This window comes from Patagioenas fasciata, chromosome 7 (assembly GCF_037038585.1).
Source record: "Patagioenas fasciata isolate bPatFas1 chromosome 7, bPatFas1.hap1, whole genome shotgun sequence".
Taxonomy (NCBI): domain Eukaryota; kingdom Metazoa; phylum Chordata; class Aves; order Columbiformes; family Columbidae; genus Patagioenas; species Patagioenas fasciata.
The window spans coordinates 37,832,167-37,850,622 of record NC_092526.1 but is presented as its reverse complement, the minus strand read 5'-3'; the positions used below and the strand labels follow the sequence as shown (position 1 = coordinate 37,850,622).

The 18,456-nt window shown below is 39.3% G+C and overlaps 1 protein-coding gene across 5 annotated transcripts in view; it reads left to right on the top strand.

The window, feature by feature from the left end:
* PARD3B (par-3 family cell polarity regulator beta) overlaps window positions 1-18,456 on the top strand; it is a 364,942-nt gene that overhangs the window by 223,012 nt on the left and 123,474 nt on the right. For all 5 annotated transcript variants that reach the window (XR_011740105.1, XR_011740106.1, XR_011740107.1 and 2 more), the window contains 2 exons: window positions 9,415-9,621; window positions 10,607-10,841. Coding sequence is in view for 2 of the 5 variants with exons in the window: in XM_065840472.2 (XP_065696544.1) it covers window positions 9,415-9,621; window positions 10,607-10,841 (442 nt within the window). In the remaining 3 variants the exon portion in view is untranslated. The remainder of the gene's footprint in view (window positions 1-9,414; window positions 9,622-10,606; window positions 10,842-18,456) is intronic.

The window sequence follows — 18,456 nt, the reverse complement described above, 5'->3', positions numbered from 1 at the left end:
ATGCCATAGAAATAGGAAGAAGAACACAGTGCAAATTTGCTGTATCAGAGATCAGCTCTCATGAGCTGCAGTCGGCAGAGGTGCTCATGCCTCAGAAAGTTCACATGGTGTGCATAAAGCCTGAGCTAAAATTGCAAAAGTACTGATAATCTCTGATGATGCATCTTTGAGCTGCTTATACTTCTAAAGCTATTGCTTCTTTCCAGACTTTCGATCCCTTGAATAAGTAAAAACAGCTCTCAAAGGGCGAACAGGTGCCTACTGCACTTAAATAGTATTCTAAGTTGTTCCAAGCAGCAGTTCCATGAGCTTTCATAATTTGCCATTTGAACACACTGTAGCAATGCAAAACTGCATATTGAAAAGATCCTAGACACGTAACTTGGTAATTAATAGAGTGACATCTTAAGGGTACTAAAAATTGCTGCAGGGGAAACAAAACTGAAAAGATCCAGGGAGGTTCCCATTTCCTTGGGGGATATTAAAGGTTCGGTGCCCGTTTGCTAAACATCTCACAAGGTAATGACTTGTCAAAAAATACAGATTTGCAAAACCATCTTGATTTGATCTCTCGTTCACATCCTCACCAGTTTCTTTTTAGAAATAACCTTTTCATTGCAATGGCACATCGTGACATTCCTAGCAAGGGAGCTGCGAACCTCTTAAGGAAGGGCTCTACTATAGTGGCCAAATAAATGTCAAGCGTGAAGCGGTAAATGGTATAGACTAGGTCTCAGAGTTAAGCAGTATAACGAAAGTAGTATTTTGATTTGATTTTTAAGCAAGTCTGGGATGGCAATCCAGTTGTGAACAGCGTCTGCTAAAACCTCAGAAGACAGCCAGACATCATTGGGTGTGAGTCTGTGTCACTTTACAAAACGGTTTAGAAAAATCCTTGGCTGCAGCCATTAAGAAGGAAAGTTCCTTGCCATTTGTTCCCTGAGTTGGATATGATTTTTCTAAGGATTCAGTTTTGTGGAAGAAAGCCCTGAAAATACTTCCCGTGTTTGAAGACCTGCAAAAAAACCTGTTCTCAATACTAAAGTCTTTATTTTACATATGTTCTCTTTGCTCACACCACTCTCTACCTTCTTAAGTTTCCTATTAAATTTTGCACGGTATTTGAGCACACAGGTTGAGGAGCATGTGTGAGTATTCCTTCCTAGCTTCATTGTAGTTGTTGGAAATGTGCACATGGAATATCGTTGTATGTTCACATACCTATGGGAATGCGTATGCGTTTCTGTCCTGTACTTCAGGTGCAAGTTTACCCAGATCCAACTAATGTTAGAGGAGGTAAGCTATGCATGGAAATTAAACTTGCCTTCCCTCAAAGCTGTAGTGAAGGATCTAGTTCACGGTTTAATTGCGTGCAAAGCTTGAAAGGTTTCCTTTCAGACCTTCTTGAGTTATTTGGTGAGTAAGGGGAGGAACACAAAAAGAAGTATTACCTGGCTGGAAGAATGTACATTTCCCACTCCTCAGTTATTCCGATATGGCAGGAAGGACGTGTATTCTTTGGGTGTTTTTGTGTTTCTAAAAACACTTACAATCTGTGCAACAAGGCCAAGCAAAGAACTTTCAGTCCAGGGGACAGTTGAAAAGGAAAGAAAAAGTTGAAGTATGTGAGATCAGGCTGGGTTAAAGACCAGATATCACCGCAACTGCGCATTCAGCTGTGAGGAATCTGCAATAAAATACTGTTAGCATATTATAAGCAATCAAATCATCTTAAAAATCGCACTAGGAAATCAAAGCAACCTTTGCTGAGGACTTCTGCTGAAAACCTACATAATCCTTTCAAATTCTGTAGGGATTTTAAGTCGGAGCTCTGCCAGATAACTGTTTCTTGTAGTTAATAGTAGGTTTGACAAAATTCTGCACATTCCCATTAGAAAGTTAGATTTTGACATGAACTTTTCGAAACTGTTTCAAGACAAATATTATCAAACTCACAAACAAAGCAGTTTCAGAACTATGCAGGCCTTTGCGAATGGCCTTTGTGTGTGTAAATGTAGATAGATTGATTACAGGTGCGTATGTATCTTTCTCACAAATTATCTGCTGGCAACTTCAAGCAAGATGTGCATTAATTTCCTAAGCTGAAAATTAACCTATGCACTTTCTATTTAAACACGTACAAAGAAACAGCAGAAAATAGGTTCTCATAACTTCTGGGACTCAGTCTATAAACTAAACCAAATGTAGATCAGGAGCAAAAGATGCAAGTCCACTAATTCTTCTGCTCTGCTTTATTTTAAAGTGCTGTAAGGAACAAACTGTCTTGCTTTTCTATGATAACAGGAGCCGCTAATCACTGGAAAAGGTGATTCTGGTTTTGTTCAGGGTTTATGAATAAGGGGTTATTATTGGAAATGGCTCATTTACTCTGTATGTGCCTGAGACAGAAAGTCTGAGTCCTCTGGAGCTTTTGTAAATAGACATTTCAGAATCTTCCCAGGCTGCGATGTTTGCCTGTTTGTCGCTGCCTAATCCAGAAGTGGTTCCCTGATAAGGTTAATGCCCAGTTAATTGCTCCTAGCCTTGACATACGGTTTAATTGCTACTTGGCCAGCACATGTTTGTTGCAAGCTCTGCGTAGAACTCTAGCGGATCTAGCGACGCAAACCCCGCACTGGTGGAGGGCAAACCAAATAAATACAGTATTTTATGTTCTTTTAATTCAGGGCCAAGTGGATTTGGATGAAGTGTTTATTTAGTTTGCTGGCTGCTTCAGATGCTGTGGCATATTGATTCCTTTTATTACTACCAACCATTTAACCTGACCTCCTCAGATCCAGTATTTTAAAAGCCATAAATTTGAACTTTCCGTATGAGCAAGGACTGAAATGCTGTGAAAGCCTTTTTATTAGCAGCGCTTTGCCTTAGTCCGTGTTCATGTGTCACCCATGGCAACAATATTTAGAGCATCTTAAATGTAGAGCGGCTGTTGGGCAGTTTTGGGGGGGCAGCAATAGGGAGAGCTCGTAAATATCTCAAGCATGTAGGATTCGCTGGTTGGAGTGTGGGCAGGTGTACAAAAGCAATGCCATTATTAGCAAAAGGGATCCTGTTTCCAGGTTATTTGGTTAAAAATCCAGCCTTTTTCCTTTTTCCTTCATATTAACATTCGTAACTAATGAAAAGCACGCACAAAGGAAGAGTTTTATATCATTTATTTTTTAATTGCAAGTTAAATTGGTGCATTGAAATGTATTTTTTGTTTCTTGACTTGGCTTTTCTTTTGCAATAATAATCTCCCTTGTTGCAATAGTCTAAATGAATCCCCGAGTGATGCTTGGAGTTACGTTTAACATGCAGCTTACAAGTGTCTATTAAACATGTGTCCAGGCCAGAACGGGATGTATAAAAATGACATGCTACTTTTTGAAAAACAAAATGATTGTGAATAAAACGAGTGATACAAGAGAGTTTTTCTGCATTCATGTGTAAAGAAATTTAAAAAAGAAAAGGCTTTGAATTAGGAAAGAAAAAAGAAAGCTTAATATGAACTTTTTTCCTCCTTTGTTACTTCTGATTTAAATGAGTAATTTTCAACAAAAATTATGTCAGGCTTCGTGACTGAGTAATAATTCGGCAGTTTATTTCAAAATAGGCTTGAGACTTAACAAAGTAGATGACAACCATTAATTGAACATTATTGGCTTTCTTCTGTTCTGCTACTGAGGAAGTTTTTCTCTGTCCCACGGGTCAAAGGTAACACTCTACGTGTTGGCCTCGTACCATTAAAAGTGAATTTGTTTAAATGTTGGCGCAGGGACTCTCACTTTGTGCTGAACTTTGGGGTGGGAACAAAAATATTGGTTTAGTTTGGGAAGTGTAATTTATATGGATTAATCTCGGAAAGTGTCACATTTCCCAGTCTCTTAAAGCCGGATTGAAATGTTTGTCCTTATCTGCGGGCAGTTGCGGAAGGAGCAGTAAAGCAATCACAGGGCGCTGAAATTTTCTTAGTGCCAATCAGTTTACAAGGTACCTGAAATCACTGGGGAATCATATTTTCTAAAAACTGGACTTCTTCCTGTCTGCATTGCTTTTCCTATGGCTGTTTTCCTCTAGCAGGTTGTAACAGCGCTATCTAAAATCAATTTGAGATACGTAAATATCCTTGAGGAGAAAGCTCCTGCTTTGTGGCAAGTCAAGCGGCTTAATTTATACTGGGACCAGTTGGAAGGGCAAGCGCTTTGGTCTGCACCAACTGGGGAGAGAACACGAGCCTGCTGGAGGGGCAGCGATTCAAATGCACAGGAAAACTCTGGACGCAGTGGAAGGTTGTGAGAGAGGTTAAACTTGTGTAACCAAATGAAGAAAACTAATTATTTCGCCAGATAACATCAGCCGTTCCTCTGTGCAAGGACAGGCTTGGCTGCGTTTTGTCCAGCACGCAGCGCTAACCCAGCGAGCGCATGTGCCATTTCTGAGCGCTTTTGCTTGAACCTCTTCCTTCTTTTTCTCCTACTTCTTAGCTTTAATGTTGTTGCACTGTGAAACTTATTAGCATTTGTGAGACATTTAATGTTGTACATATTATTCTTTTTGAAATATTAACGTTATATTACAGTGGTGTTGTTTGGTAGTGATAAGTCTATAGAAAACGGCAACGCCAGCGTACATTTCTAACGTGACAGTTGTGCTTTTTTTGCCTCTTGCCTAGTGGTTGCCTTATTCTGAGGCTTTCCTTGATTCGACTGGATAAAGCTCAGTGTAACTTCTGGGCTGCAAATTGTGAACTGCCATTATTTGTAGCTGAAATTGCAGTTTGTGCAAATATAGGCTAAATTGCAATCATTATATGTAGTAAAATAGATTGAAATATCCGTAAATCTGAAGGCTGTAGCTGGCTTTTTCAATCAGAGAACTTGTTAAATTCTCACACGCTTTGATTTCTCTTTCTTAGTGTTGTGGGGTTTTTTTGCTGTCAGGTGTGGGTCGTTCTGTGTTCAGTATTCCTGCTTCTGATCTGGAATGCTTGGTTTGAGGTATAAAATGAGCAAAACAATACACGTTGTCTTTAATATGTGAGGTAGATAGTTAATATGTGACCAATATTGTTCTTTTTTGCTTGCTTTTTATCAAGACCCTCATTGTCTTTTCTATGCTACCTGTATAAACTAGTGTTGAAGGAAAGTCTACAGTATGATCTAAGGTTATTCTACAAAAATACCCCTATTAAAGCTCTTCATTTGAAAATCACAAGTTGAATGATGTAATGACTTTCAAATTCCTCCTTCCTAAATAATTCTCTGCATTGAATCAATAGATGATTGAGGAGGTATCCGAATATAAAAATACAAGTGAGAGTAAAAAATCCTTTGCGGTTGTGCGTGCTGTAAATCCTACCACAAATAAATGAAACTACATTAAACAAAATGGTTCAGAAAGAATTGAACATGAATTAGTTTGTCACCACATAATGTTGCAGTCCTGTGGGTAAGACCCAGTCTACCTGTTATTTGATGTTTATGGCACATGGTAATAATGACAAATGTTTCATTTTTTGCCCTAAGGCTTATTTAAAGGGACACTCACAGTTTATACAGCAATTTATTTAGAGGTGGATTTCCAGGAGGAGCTAAGGTGAGAGTAAAGCAGTCGGGTCTTACTGGCTTTCTCTTGCCTTTTGTATCTTTGGATGTATTTCACTTGGGTAACAGATTTGGTTCATTCTCATACAACACGTTTCCCAGCAGCAGAGATATATTTTGACTAAATTTCACTGAGGGGCCTGTTTTGCCAGCCTGTTACCTACATAATTTGATTCTGACCAACAGAAATCCTGCTTTTTCCTTCCTGAACAAAAGCTGGGGTGTTTCTGAAACCGTGCTTGCTATCCTCACCTCTGCAGGGGCAACGTAAAGCTAGCAATACAGTAATTTGTGTAAAAAAAAAAAAAACAAACAAACATATCTGTGATCTGTGAATGGATTGTATTTTGAAAATCGTGGGAATGTATACGTGTCAAAAGGTGTTTTAAACATTCCTCAGTTCCTTTAGGGTATAGGTAACTACAGTTAGTTTGGTCGGGTTGGGGTAGGCCTGAGTTGGGCCTCACGAATGTTCTCCAAGGTGCGTGTCCTGTGCCGTGCAGTAGGAACCAGTAAATACAGAGCCACACTATTTACAATCCATTACTACGTTGTGTTTGTTCTATTTTTTTACTTTTGGTGACACTTTTCTTGTTTTCTTCATACCTGTTTTTTCACATTGCTATAATTTCAAAATATAAGTAGTAAATTAGCCTAGCTAACGCAAACATGTTCCTCCCAATAATAACCTTTAGGCATATTAATATAGTTTCAGTTTTCAAGAAGAATCATTATCTATAAAGTAAAATCACTGATAAATATATAAAATGTTTAATGTGGGGGGTGTCTGAGGAGTTGTATTTCGTTTAGAGTGGCAATGATTCGTGGCTTCGCTTCAATTCTGCTCTCTCTCCGCACACCGTTGGGTTGGTTTGCATTGCCCACACTGCTGCGCCAGTTGTTTCCCTTTGATTTTCATGATCGACATCTTGCTTTTGGCGTCTTCCCGCCTATGGGCTATAAAATAAAGAAAGGAATGTGCAGATGTGGGAAAAAGAGAAGCCTGGAAATACCTCAAACTAATAATAGTAGTAATAAAATAACAGAAAGCAGGTTTATATTTGCTAGTGCGTTAAGAAAAAAGAAATCTGTGGTAGCCGTGTTGGCATTGAGCAGAAAATTAAGGTATGTGTGATATCATCTTTCAGTTAAAGCATGATAATGATATCTACGAACCAGCAAGTTGGCTTCATGTAGACATAGGTACTGATGGCAGTTGGTTTTCTCTCATAAATTCAGTAGAGATGCATAAAGTAATTTACCATTTATAGAAAAAATAAAGTGGATGCTTTAGTTGACTTTTTATCATTGTACTACAAGAAGCAGTAAAATGAGGTCTCAAGAATTTAAAATCCATAAAAAGAGACAGTTTTACACAGTGAAATATGAAATTTCTCATGGCCAAACTATTTTTTGGTATTTAAATTCTGAGTAGAGCTACGTATGTACACACACACAAACACACACCACTCACCTCCAGAAGTGCCTGTTAATAACACGTAAAAGATGAGAGGGAGGTTTGATGTTTATTTGTTGGGGTTGTGTTCATTTATTATTTTTAGCTGTGAGGAAAAATGCACATTTTCAGGCTTAGATACTGGTGTGGAAGAAAGGGGACTGCTCTCCCTGCTTAGGAAAGCTCCTCAGCTCCTGTATCTTTAGTTGTGAGCTAATACATGATAAATAAATATGATAAATAAATGAAGAAAAATATAAAGCTGAATTGCAAAAATACTAAGTTCTCACTGAAGACCCTGGTGAGAACGTCCAAGGATATAAACTCCTTGACTGAATGCTCCCCTTAATGAGGCTGCATTGCTACTACTGTCATCAATAAGAAAAAATGCAATTATTTCTCACTTAGGTTCAGATGCTTCTTCACAGGTGGATTTTCACGGCAATAGTGAGAAACTTCCAGTGCCGCCAGGGAAATTTCAGAATAAATTATTATCGTCTTGGAAAGGGGCAACTAAATGCTTAATACTAGTCTGTGACTAAAGGTTCTCAGTAAGGTTTTGAATAAATGAGGATGCCTTTTAAATGGTAGAACACAGGAGGATCATGGATAAAATTTAACTGTCTTTTCCAGTGAAGGAGAAATACAGTTAATCTTTGCCATTTTATAATGTCCTTTAAAGTAACACAATATTTGATCATCTTAAGCAATGAAGTGACCATAGAGCAACTCTGTTTCTTTGGGGGACATTAGGAAACAAACAAACAAAAAACCACACAAACCACAGTTTTCCAAGGTAGTGATGTTCTGAATTTACTTGGTAGCTAAAGAGTGCTCCGTTCAGTTTCTTTTTTCCTCTTTCTAGTAGCAAACTGAAAATACTACATGAAAGTCCTGTCAGATTTCCCTTGAAAACATCCAAAAACCAGGAAGTTATTGCTAGTTATTACTAAAATTAATTCCTCATGGGGCTTTCAATGTTAGGACAAAAGAGCAAAATAAGGACTATTTATACAGAAAGAAACATACTTTGCCAACAACTCCTTCTCCACCTGAGACAGGCACCACAGTGCTGCTTACTAATGTACAAGTTTTTAGTGGTTTTAAGCACCTTCATGTTGCATTCAAGTCATTACTCTAACACCATTGTAACACTTGCTAATTTGCCCATAGTGGTGTTCTCCAGGATGGCAATTAGTGAACAAATGAAGGTTGCACTGTGTGAAGAGCAACCAGGCTGCCCTTAAACTTGTCTCCATACACCCCCTCAGTTCCCCGCCCCCCCTTATTTTCAGCTGTGTATCACTCTGCAGGTAATGGAAGTGTAAATTGCTTTACGTAGACATTACTGATGAGTCTGTATTTGGTGCCACTTCTTTGCTTTTTTCCTTTTAGGAATTCACTGATCACGCTGGTTTAGTTCAGGATTGCTAAAATCACAGCATATAGTACTAACATACCTGTATTTTCCGTGATCCTAGAATCTCTTCAACCGTGACAGTATATAGACATGTATATGAAGGCCTCCTGTTCTTTTATTCTTCTGTTACTTCGGTTAGTATCACTTAAAAGTTGAAAACAAAAGCATTTGTGTTCTTGAAGACAGAAAGCGCATTGCAAGGCAAAGTCTCTTCCTCATTGTCACTATGTCACAGTTACTGTTCTGCAATGTAAAAACTAAGTAGATGCTACAAAGGCTTTTAAATTAGACTGCGAATTTCTTCATTGATTGGTATTCAAAGAGAGGAAAGGTTTGGGAGACTTGGAAAGATATTTGCTGGTTTTTGGATGAAGTGCTTCTTGTAGCTATAAACAAGGAAAGGGCAGTAACGTCATTTATGTTAAGCTATATTTTACTGGAAATAGTTGTTTCTTGAAAAACCTGCTGTGTGTGTTGATATCATAGCAGCAGTTTCAGCTTGAAGAAAAAAAGACTGGATAAGACTGTGAGAAAACTAATAATATCTTCTCACAAGAGAAATGTGTTTGAAAATATCAACCGTTCATACAACCTGACTCATTGTGAAAACCAAAACTCTTGGTGTGTAACTGTTTGTGAGCCAAAGGATTGTGTTCTCCTTAAGATGGTTGTGAAAGTGGGAAGAAGCGACCCCATCCTTATCACTGCTTCCAGTTGACACGTGTGAGCCAGTTATTGCCCATCGCTGCCGCTCTGAAAACTCCTCCGAGTCTGGACAGGGATATCTGCTGAACTAGGTTTAACTTGTATGTTATTTTTAGAACATATTACATTGATTGCCTACTATTTTAAAGGCCCCAAGTAATAAAGTACACAATTAAATGTATCTAACTAGTTTCAGGTATAAAAATTCTTAACTGTTTGTTTTCCAGACTCTTCTGGCAAAGATTTCGGTCCTACCCTGGGGCTGAAGAAGTCCAGTTCTCTTGAGAGTCTTCAGACTGCCGTGGCTGAAGTTAGGAAGAACGAACTCCCTTTCCACAGACCCAGGCCTCACGTGGTCCGTGGTCGAGGGTGTAATGAGAGTTTCCGAGCTGCCATTGACAAATCTTATGACGGACCCGAAGATGGAGAAGAAGGTATGATGCTGATGGCACTTACTGGGGAAGCCACCCTCACTTAGCAGTGCTGGAGGCCGACTCAGTGACACGCATAAGCAAGTGATTTAGTCCAGTTGAAGCTGGTCATGTTTTAAAAGCTGCTCACGTGTTCCAGTGAATAGAGCTGTGTTTGCGGTACCCCGTCCAACCTTGACGGGGTTTAGTGTAAAGTCTTTCACTGATCTCCTTTGGGGCAGGGGGTGGGTTGGAGGATTTAGAACTCAATCCTTAAATAATTATATTTTTCAACTTCAAGAAGCAGCTGTCTTCTTCAGATTACATTAAAAATTATCTTGCTTGTTTTACAGAGCTGTCTACAATTCCCCCTTCTCCAAGCAGGAAATTCGTTTCCTCTTTCAAAGACGGCAGAGGGTATTGATAGCACCCTGCTGCTCATTCTGTCACCATGGGCTTGTAGGCCCCAGTCTGGAAATATGTCTCTTTTAGCATGAAGCATAAAACTGTGCTTGAGCTCCCCGAATAGAAACAACTCAGCTCTTCTCCAACCAGACAGAACAGTTTATCTCTTTCTTATTCAGTCATTAAAATAGAAAGATTCCAGGGAGTGAATGAAGTAGTTTTATTGTGTAGGTTGGTTATATCAGTTACCGGAATCTCTTGTTGAAGTAACCTCTCGGTGTTTGCATCCCAGCGTGCAAGTTTTCTAGAGCTGATGGAGGTCAACAAGCTAGATTTCAAATGAAAGTGTTTTACCACGTCAAGCAGAATTCTTGTATCAAGAATAATAACCAGAAAACAGGTCACTAAAATAACTCTGTATTTAATTTACAATAGAAATCTGCTTCAATTCACTGGGTATATTTAGTCTGCTTTTTAAATTATTAAGCTAAATGAGTAAGTTGTGAGTCATTTGAGCACTTCGTAGACACTCGTGCTGTATTAAATGTGTTTGCGGTTTGGTGGCCCCTGGCCGTCCTCACTGCTGCTTCTCTATTCTGTGCAGATGGTTTCTCCGATAAGAGCTCTCACTCTGGTCAAGAAGCTCAGAACGTGGAATCTGCCTCTCCGGGGAACCTCGAAATAGAAGATGCAGAAACCAAAGCAAAAAAAGACAAAAAGAACAGAGAGAAAGAGAAGAAAAAGGAAAAGGGTAAATCGAAAATCAAAGAGAAGAAAAGGAAGGAAGAAAATGAAGATCCAGAAAAGAAAAAGAAGAAGGGATTTGGCGTCATGTTGAGGTACGGCATTTTAAAAAAGCAAACCAGCCACCTATTCTCTTCATAACGTAGGAAACAAACCATGTTCTCATAAAGTAGTGGAAAAATTATTTCACTTGGACTCGAAGTAATGTTTATGTTATTTAAAAAGAAAGCAGTTTATACTTTTACACTAAACTTGTAGCTGAGGCAGAAGACATTTGGCAGACAAAATGTCTTTTTGTGCCTTTGAAATTCATTCCCATATGTCAGAGAAGATTCAAGGTTTCAGGCTAAAAACAAGCGTGTGTCGTTGAGGGAGGCTTTGTGGGGAATATTTCTGAGTAATCCATGACCCGCTCCCATGCTCAGACCTTTGCCTTCTCTTGCTTATCTGCTTCCCTCACAAGCTTTGGGGGGAAGAGGATTGCTCGTGCTACTCTAAACAGCACAGTAACATTTGCAGTTGTGATAAAACCTTTGCTTTGCATCTCCAGCCATTGCCTGCAGTGCTCAAAACTCACCGTCCTCTCTGCCCAGCATGCAAATGTTTGCATTTCCTCTGTAGCTATTGATTAGGTTTGTGACTCTGGAATCAGCAGAGATTAGACAAAGTTCTTCAGGCCGTTCCCTTGCTATTGCTGGAGCCTTTGGTGCTCTAGTTCTGGTTGCAATCACCCCTGCCTCTGGTACCTGTTTAATCTATTGAGGATTAAAGTGTTTCCATTTAAGCAGGTCTTTATAATTAATAGAGGGTGTGTGAATGAAATCTCATCATCACCTGGAGGAGATGAGACTGTATGGTTGCTTGTGGCACTGGACACTTAAACGTCAGCTGGACATTGGTGTTTCTTAGCATGCTGCATTGTATACAAGTCAGATACGTAGAAAAGCCACAATCATTGCTTAGGCGGAGATACATTTAATGAGTAATCTAAGAAATCCAGCCGCAAGATTATTCACTTACAATGATGTATGAACTTGTGTTGCAGCTTTCTGTTGGTATGTCCTCTGGAGTCAAATGGCTTGTGTTATATTGACATGGAAGGTTTTAGCTGACTTTCTTCCATGTATCATTAATAAGATTCCTCAAAGTTGTCCTTTCAGCTTTTGAACACTGTAGGGATATTGTAAAAAAATTACAGGCATGCTTATGTGCTGAATGTGCATTATTTCGGCAGTTGTTAGCATCGGTAAGGTGAAGGTTTGTGGGTACACCAGTCCGCATTCAGATGGGGCTCTTCAGGCATGCTGGGCAGGAACATCCTCACACCTGGGCATTTGTGTTCATGTATTTGTGCTCGCACTGTTTAAAGACACAGGGCTTAACATGGAACAGTAGTCAAAACACTGAATAATTAGGAGGGTGACGTCAGCAGCTCTCTTGTGTATCTTAAGCCTTGCGTCTATTTTCATTCTTCTTTTTAACTCTTTGGCATGTACAGGGCTGTTGGAAGAGGAGGGGAGTGACACAGAGGTCTGACAAAAGCATAAGTATTCTGTTTCATGTATCACTGGCAGATTTGAAGCCTGAAGTGCAAAGTCTTGCTTACGGGGGTGTGATGCCTGAGCTAGAAGGAACATGGGATGACATCAGAATCCAAAAAAAGCGACTGTAGGTGACAAAAAACGTCTGATAATGATCAACGTGCGAAGCTGGGAACAATAGATGACCGTTCTTAGTGATGCCCTTTTTCAAAATACATTTCACATTTTGGTTGTACGCAACCTTTACACATCTGTTCTTTTTGTAAGCTTGCTTTTTATTTAGATTGATAGTCTTCCAAGCAGACAGTAATCGTTAATAGTATTTATTTATCCATATGGTAGCATAGAATGGGACTTTCTATCCCACACCATTGAAAATCTCTGCAAAGCCACAAAAATGGAAGCACCAGCTTATAATGAACAGAGAAGGAGTTGTTTGTAAGAGCCAGGGGGATTTAGAGGTTCTATGTCCTCAACAGTGTTTCTTCTTAGGATACAGAAAGTTGTTCTTGGAAAGAAATTCTGTCCTGAGAAGGTGAGAGTCCTGGCCTCTCACCAGCCATGATAGGAGTGAGAGAAGGGTGATGGCCTGTAAAAACTGAACAAGAGGGTTTACAAAGGAACTGGGGACTACATGTCCTGCTCAAGATTAGCAAAACCAGGCTGGTATTTTTTCAGGGAGAAACTGCTGTGGAGGACAGGAAAGACAAAAACAATTAATCTGAATTATTTTGAAAGAAATAATCAGAAGCTAATGGAGGAACTTAGAAGGGGTCAAATACTGACTGAACACCAGGTTCAAGGGGTATTTTTCAAACTGGAGTTTTGCACTGATGTGAAGAGTGAGGAGTGAGCGTCAGGAGGGCTGGGGAGGAAGAAACTGCAGTCAGAAGGTTTAAAAGATCAAGTATTTTAGCAGCACGGATGGCAAGAGACAGCCGGATTTTTTAATGACATCGCGGAGATGAAACTGGCGTGTTCCGTTGGTAGAACGTCTGTGGAAGGAAAGAGAGAAGCTGAAGGCGACAAAGTCGTGAGCTTCTGCAGCAAGCAAGGTGACTACTAATTCTTGGTAGCTTAAGAGAAAGAAGTAGAGAAGTGTTTAGAAACAGAGATGAGCTCAGTTTAAATTGGAAGGGGAACCTGCCATAGGAGGCACTGGTGATGGAAACACCATAAGGGAGGAGAAAGCTGGATGGAGAGGAAATCTGTGGTGTGCCTTTTGTAGATACGGTGGTAGCTGCACTGTGATCCATCCCCCATGTGGGAGACCACCAAAATGAGGGACTGACGGGAGAGAAAACCCCTTTGCTTTCTTCAGAGCTATTTCAGCTGTGCCCACATAGTTCTGCGCTGTGTAGATGCATCCAAACAGGAAAACAGACTTGCTGAACCTGTGTCAAGATTGGGTTGAGATAAGCAGGAGATGGTCATCTGTGGTGGAAGCGCCAGGACCAGAGGGACAAAGAAGATACTTCAGAGATCTTGCCAGAAGGCTCAGTGCTAATGAAGACACATGCGCTTTCTGGTGGGTGATTGGGGGTCAGCTCTACAGGACAAAGTTAAACAGAATTTGAGCCTAAAAGCAGCTACTGGAAAAGTCCCATTTGTCTGCTATGAGGTTTTTGTGCTGTACTTGCTGGGTCACATACACAGCTAGAACAAGTTTCATCTTGATTCTGTGTCCGTGTGAGTTGGCTTGTTTCTGCCTTATAATCAATAACAAAGCATTTCAAGATATTAAAACTAAACCCAAGTATTAATCTGTAGTACAAGAAGTGTTGAGCTTTAGTCCTTTGCATCTGAAATTTTTGAACATATTGGAATTGCTACTGCATTGGGTTTTTACTTTTTTTTTTTTTAATTTAACAACAGAAAATAGCAAAGCTGTTAGCAGTTGCTAACAGATTTCACTTAGTGCCTCATCTGTTACTCAGCTGCTATTTACTTGTAGTTCCTGGTCTTTTTTTACACATACAAAAAAAGAGAATGATTGCCTTCCTGCTAAGCTTTTCCTGGATTGAAGCTTTATTTAGGTGACTGTGATTCAGAGAGAGACCATCAAGAAATCATGCTTTTATTTTTGTAATAATTGTTTTTAGAAATGTCCTTTTGTTTTACCCAGTGTTAGCTGGAACTCTTGGCTGCAGCATTTTAATGACTGTGGCACTTGGAGCGGAGTAGGTTAATATACTGGAGATTTGAAATGCAGATAACACTGGTTATTAGTGATCAGACTTAATTAAAGTGCTGTTTTACTGTGGTGCAGAGTGCATAGTGTTTGTGATTTCTTGTTTGGTTGGTTCTGCCGCTTATATTGCCGGAGTGTCCCAGGAACAACAGGAGCTGACCCTGTTAACTGGTTGTATGTAACATCAGCTAAGCAAGCATTATATTTTACTTTTTGATGTTTTCTGGCAGATTGCACCATCAGAGCTCACTAAGTAACTCACCACTAGACAACAGACAGCGAAGGAAATTGGTGTTGTATCAGGAGCACAACTACATTAAATACTGTGACTAAGCATATGCTGCGGTCTCGGGGAAAAAAACAGTCTTACGTCTATGCTGAAACTCTTTCAGAACCAAAATAACACTCAGTTCCATGGAGATATGTAACAATGTCAAGATTACGCAATACCGTATTGAATTCTTGGTTCATCCCTTTTCTTACGTTGAGCTGACCGATTCTTTCAGGGCACGGTGACTCTTGAGAAGACACCCGGACCTTGGATGAGCTTCCCTGTAATTCTTTTTGAAGGTGTTTTGTGTTTTCACAGGCACCGCTATAGTGAAACAGCGTGTTTGTGCCTTTGAATAAAGATAGTGTGTAGTACCATTGGGTTTGACCTGTCAAAAGCCTCGTGAGCTGGCTCTATAGACTGTTAGGAGGGGTTCGTCTCAACCCCATGGATGTGTTAGAAATCACTGCTGCTGAGCACTCATGCAAAATGCATTATCACTTAGCCCTGGGAATGCAAAGCTGATACAACCAAGAGGTTAATAGTTAAAAAAAAAAAAAAATGTATATATATATTCCTCAGTTCACTGGGTGATGAACTTATACATTTTAAATTTGTGACCTGTAGTTATTTAATCGCCATGCTTTGAAATACTACCAAAATATTCTTTCCTAACAAAGGTAGGCTCTCTGTTGGTTTCTAAATTAAGTTGGAAAAAGACTGAACCTTTAAATCACCAGAGAAACGTGACCTCTGCTGTGCATTGCCACTCTGTATCCTAATCCCATAGCAGTTGTTACAGTCCTGGTGTATAATCACTTTAAGCCTATGGCTCTCTCACTGCCTTTTCCAAATAGTGATTGTAAAAATTGTGGGCAGTCCTTTCAGCTTTATGGGATGTAGGTCAGTTAGCTAATGGACTGCAGCCCTGCCAATGGCATTTTAATAGGTGGCTCCCCCAGACCAGGAGGCTGAAGTCATCATTTTTTCGGAGATATAAAAGTGTAAGAGCAAGTATGTAATTGATGAGTCAGAGTAAAGAGTTTTGCTGCCGCGGAGTGCAGTGGGAGAACATCCTCTTATTCAGTCTTTATTTCTAGACTGGATTCAGGAAAGAAAGAAACAATCAACCTTCTTCATATGAGGCAGCTCTTGACAACTTGATTTCACTTGCTCACTAGCAAATGTTTTCAAAATTATTTTAGGTGAGAAAATGCCTGTTCCTCACAAATACTGTACATCAACCATGACTTGCACTTTTGTGCATGTGTACGTGTAACTGCAAGCCCGGGAAGCAGGAATATCTATGTGTGTACTCATTACATTTGCTTTTTCCTCTTCAGAAAGGGTGCGCTTTCCCCGCATAAGAGTTCATCTTAAATTATTTACCTTCCATTTCACAATATGAGCCATGAATATTTTATTTTTTTGTCCCTTTAATTTGCCAATTTTCCTTTGAGCTAAGTGCCTTAGTGATTTTAATTTTTCATTCTAGTTGGAAGACAGAAATGACCCTTTTTTCATTATTACTATTATAGGCCTTGCGCTCAGAATGATACTTTTTACAACCAGCAGTGTTGAGCCTGTAATGGTATTGCAGAGCAGCTACCATAATATACAGCTATTGACTTCCATTAAGTATAGCACTGTGATAGTTTATGGAGGGATTTTTTTCCTGCTCTGTGTTGCCCTGAGAAGTTGAGCATTGCAGAAGAAAAGTTAGCAATATAATGAAGAAAGAGCAAATAATAAAGATGTGATTTGCTGGAGAGAGGCAGTGGATGTAACGTTTTACTGCATTTCTATGTATGTACATCTGGTGCTGGAAACCAGAGTGGGCATAGATAGATTTAAGCAAAAAAAAAAAAGAGGAGAGACAAAAAAACCACACCAAAACCCAAGACTAGATTAAATTATCATTTCATTAGGCTAAAGTTATTTTAGGATTCTTGTCCTCAATAACAAAATGATCTGAGATGAGTCGAGTCTCTTTTTTTTGACAAACACCTCAGTTTACATTTATCGCTTTTTCTTTTCATCCTCCGTATTGATTCTTCCTTGGCTGCATCGTGGACTGAAACAGAAAAAAAGGTTCTGTACTAAAAATGATCATGTGGACTGCCTACTAAAGGCTTATTTGTTTAATTAAGCATCTGTTCTCCTCTTAATATGCATGCATAAATCTCATTAACGTTCGATGCATGCAAGTGCAGTGAAGAAGAATAGACCCCTCACTCTCATTACTGAACTTGGATAACAAGATTCATATTTACTTAACAGATCAGAGCAGAAAGTTCCCTCTGACTATTTAAAAGGACTGGAAATTACAAACTGTTTGCAAGGAGCGTGCTTTTTGTGAAACACTTGCATGTTCATTTCAAGTTGAAATATTATTATTCAAGACATTACTAAGCAAAAAAAAAAAAAAGTCAGCTAAGTGTCTGTCTCCTCTCTCCCAAGAAACACCTTCTGCAAGAAGAGTCCTAGGAAGCAAAGTGTGTTCTTAATGAGTACTGAACACTATGGCAGCGTGTTTATCCTTCATTAGCTGTTACTTGTTCTAAAATCCGTCTCTCATCTGATGATAAAACTTGAATTCCAAATTTTCTATATAAGTTACAGTACATTGAGCATTCGTATATGTAGTACGGATGCATTGTGGTCAAAGATCTTTGAGCATTTATAGTCATGCTTGAAGAATTTGAGTTAAAGCTTCTTGAGCTGCGTTTTGACCAATATATATGTATTTTGTGCAGGAATATAGGATGGACTGTGAGTTCTACTGTGAGGCAAAAAAGAAGGAAGCAGCCGTTTTGCTGATTTTCTGTTTCAGCGGTTCTTGTAACATGAACTTGGGAAATGGGAGGGAGGGTGGGGCTGGGAGGAGAGACAACAATTAACAGAGAAATTATACAGAAGGGGCTCCTGACAGATTCTTTAACTACAAAGTGCTGGCAGGTGCCAGTTTAATAGGTATTGCCATTAACAGCCATCTGTAGAGAAAGTGAAATGTGCTCATCTCACTGAATTATGATTTATGCCAGACAAAGCAGTCAAACCAAAGTAATATTTATATTATAACGCAGAGTCATTGATTAAATGCACATGGCATCTCAAATCCAGTTGACATTTTAAGTTGAAATGATTGCAGACATGTAGCCATTTATTTAACTATTACTTTAAAAAATGTGTCTCTACTTGTTATTAATAGAAGAAAGTCAGACCTGACCGATATTTCAATAGGCTGACCTTTTGTTTTGCTGACATATAAAAGGAAATAAGCTCCTTTTGGGGTAGTCGCAATTTCAGAGCATATGAAGTATGGTAGCTTCAGAAAAAAACGACCCCTTTGAACCGCTCTGTGTCTTTCTTCCCTCTTCCATACGGGATTTTTGAAAGAAAATGGACAAGAGATGGTTCAAGAGACAGGACAATATTGTGTGAGGGGCTTTGTTTCCAGTGCCTGCTCTGCTACTGATTTCTTGGGTGACCTTGGTTAACTCACTTAACTGCTCTGAGCCACACTCGTGCAAAGGTTATCTTCAGTGCTTATAAAAAAGAAAAATAACATCATTTCCCTGCTTCATTTGAAGATAAATCTGTTTAAAGGTAAATATATTTAAAAACTAGTCTGGCTACTGCTGTATAAGTACAGCAGGCAAATAGTTTTATTTTTAAGAAAAGGAAATCCCTCTGTTCTTTTTGCA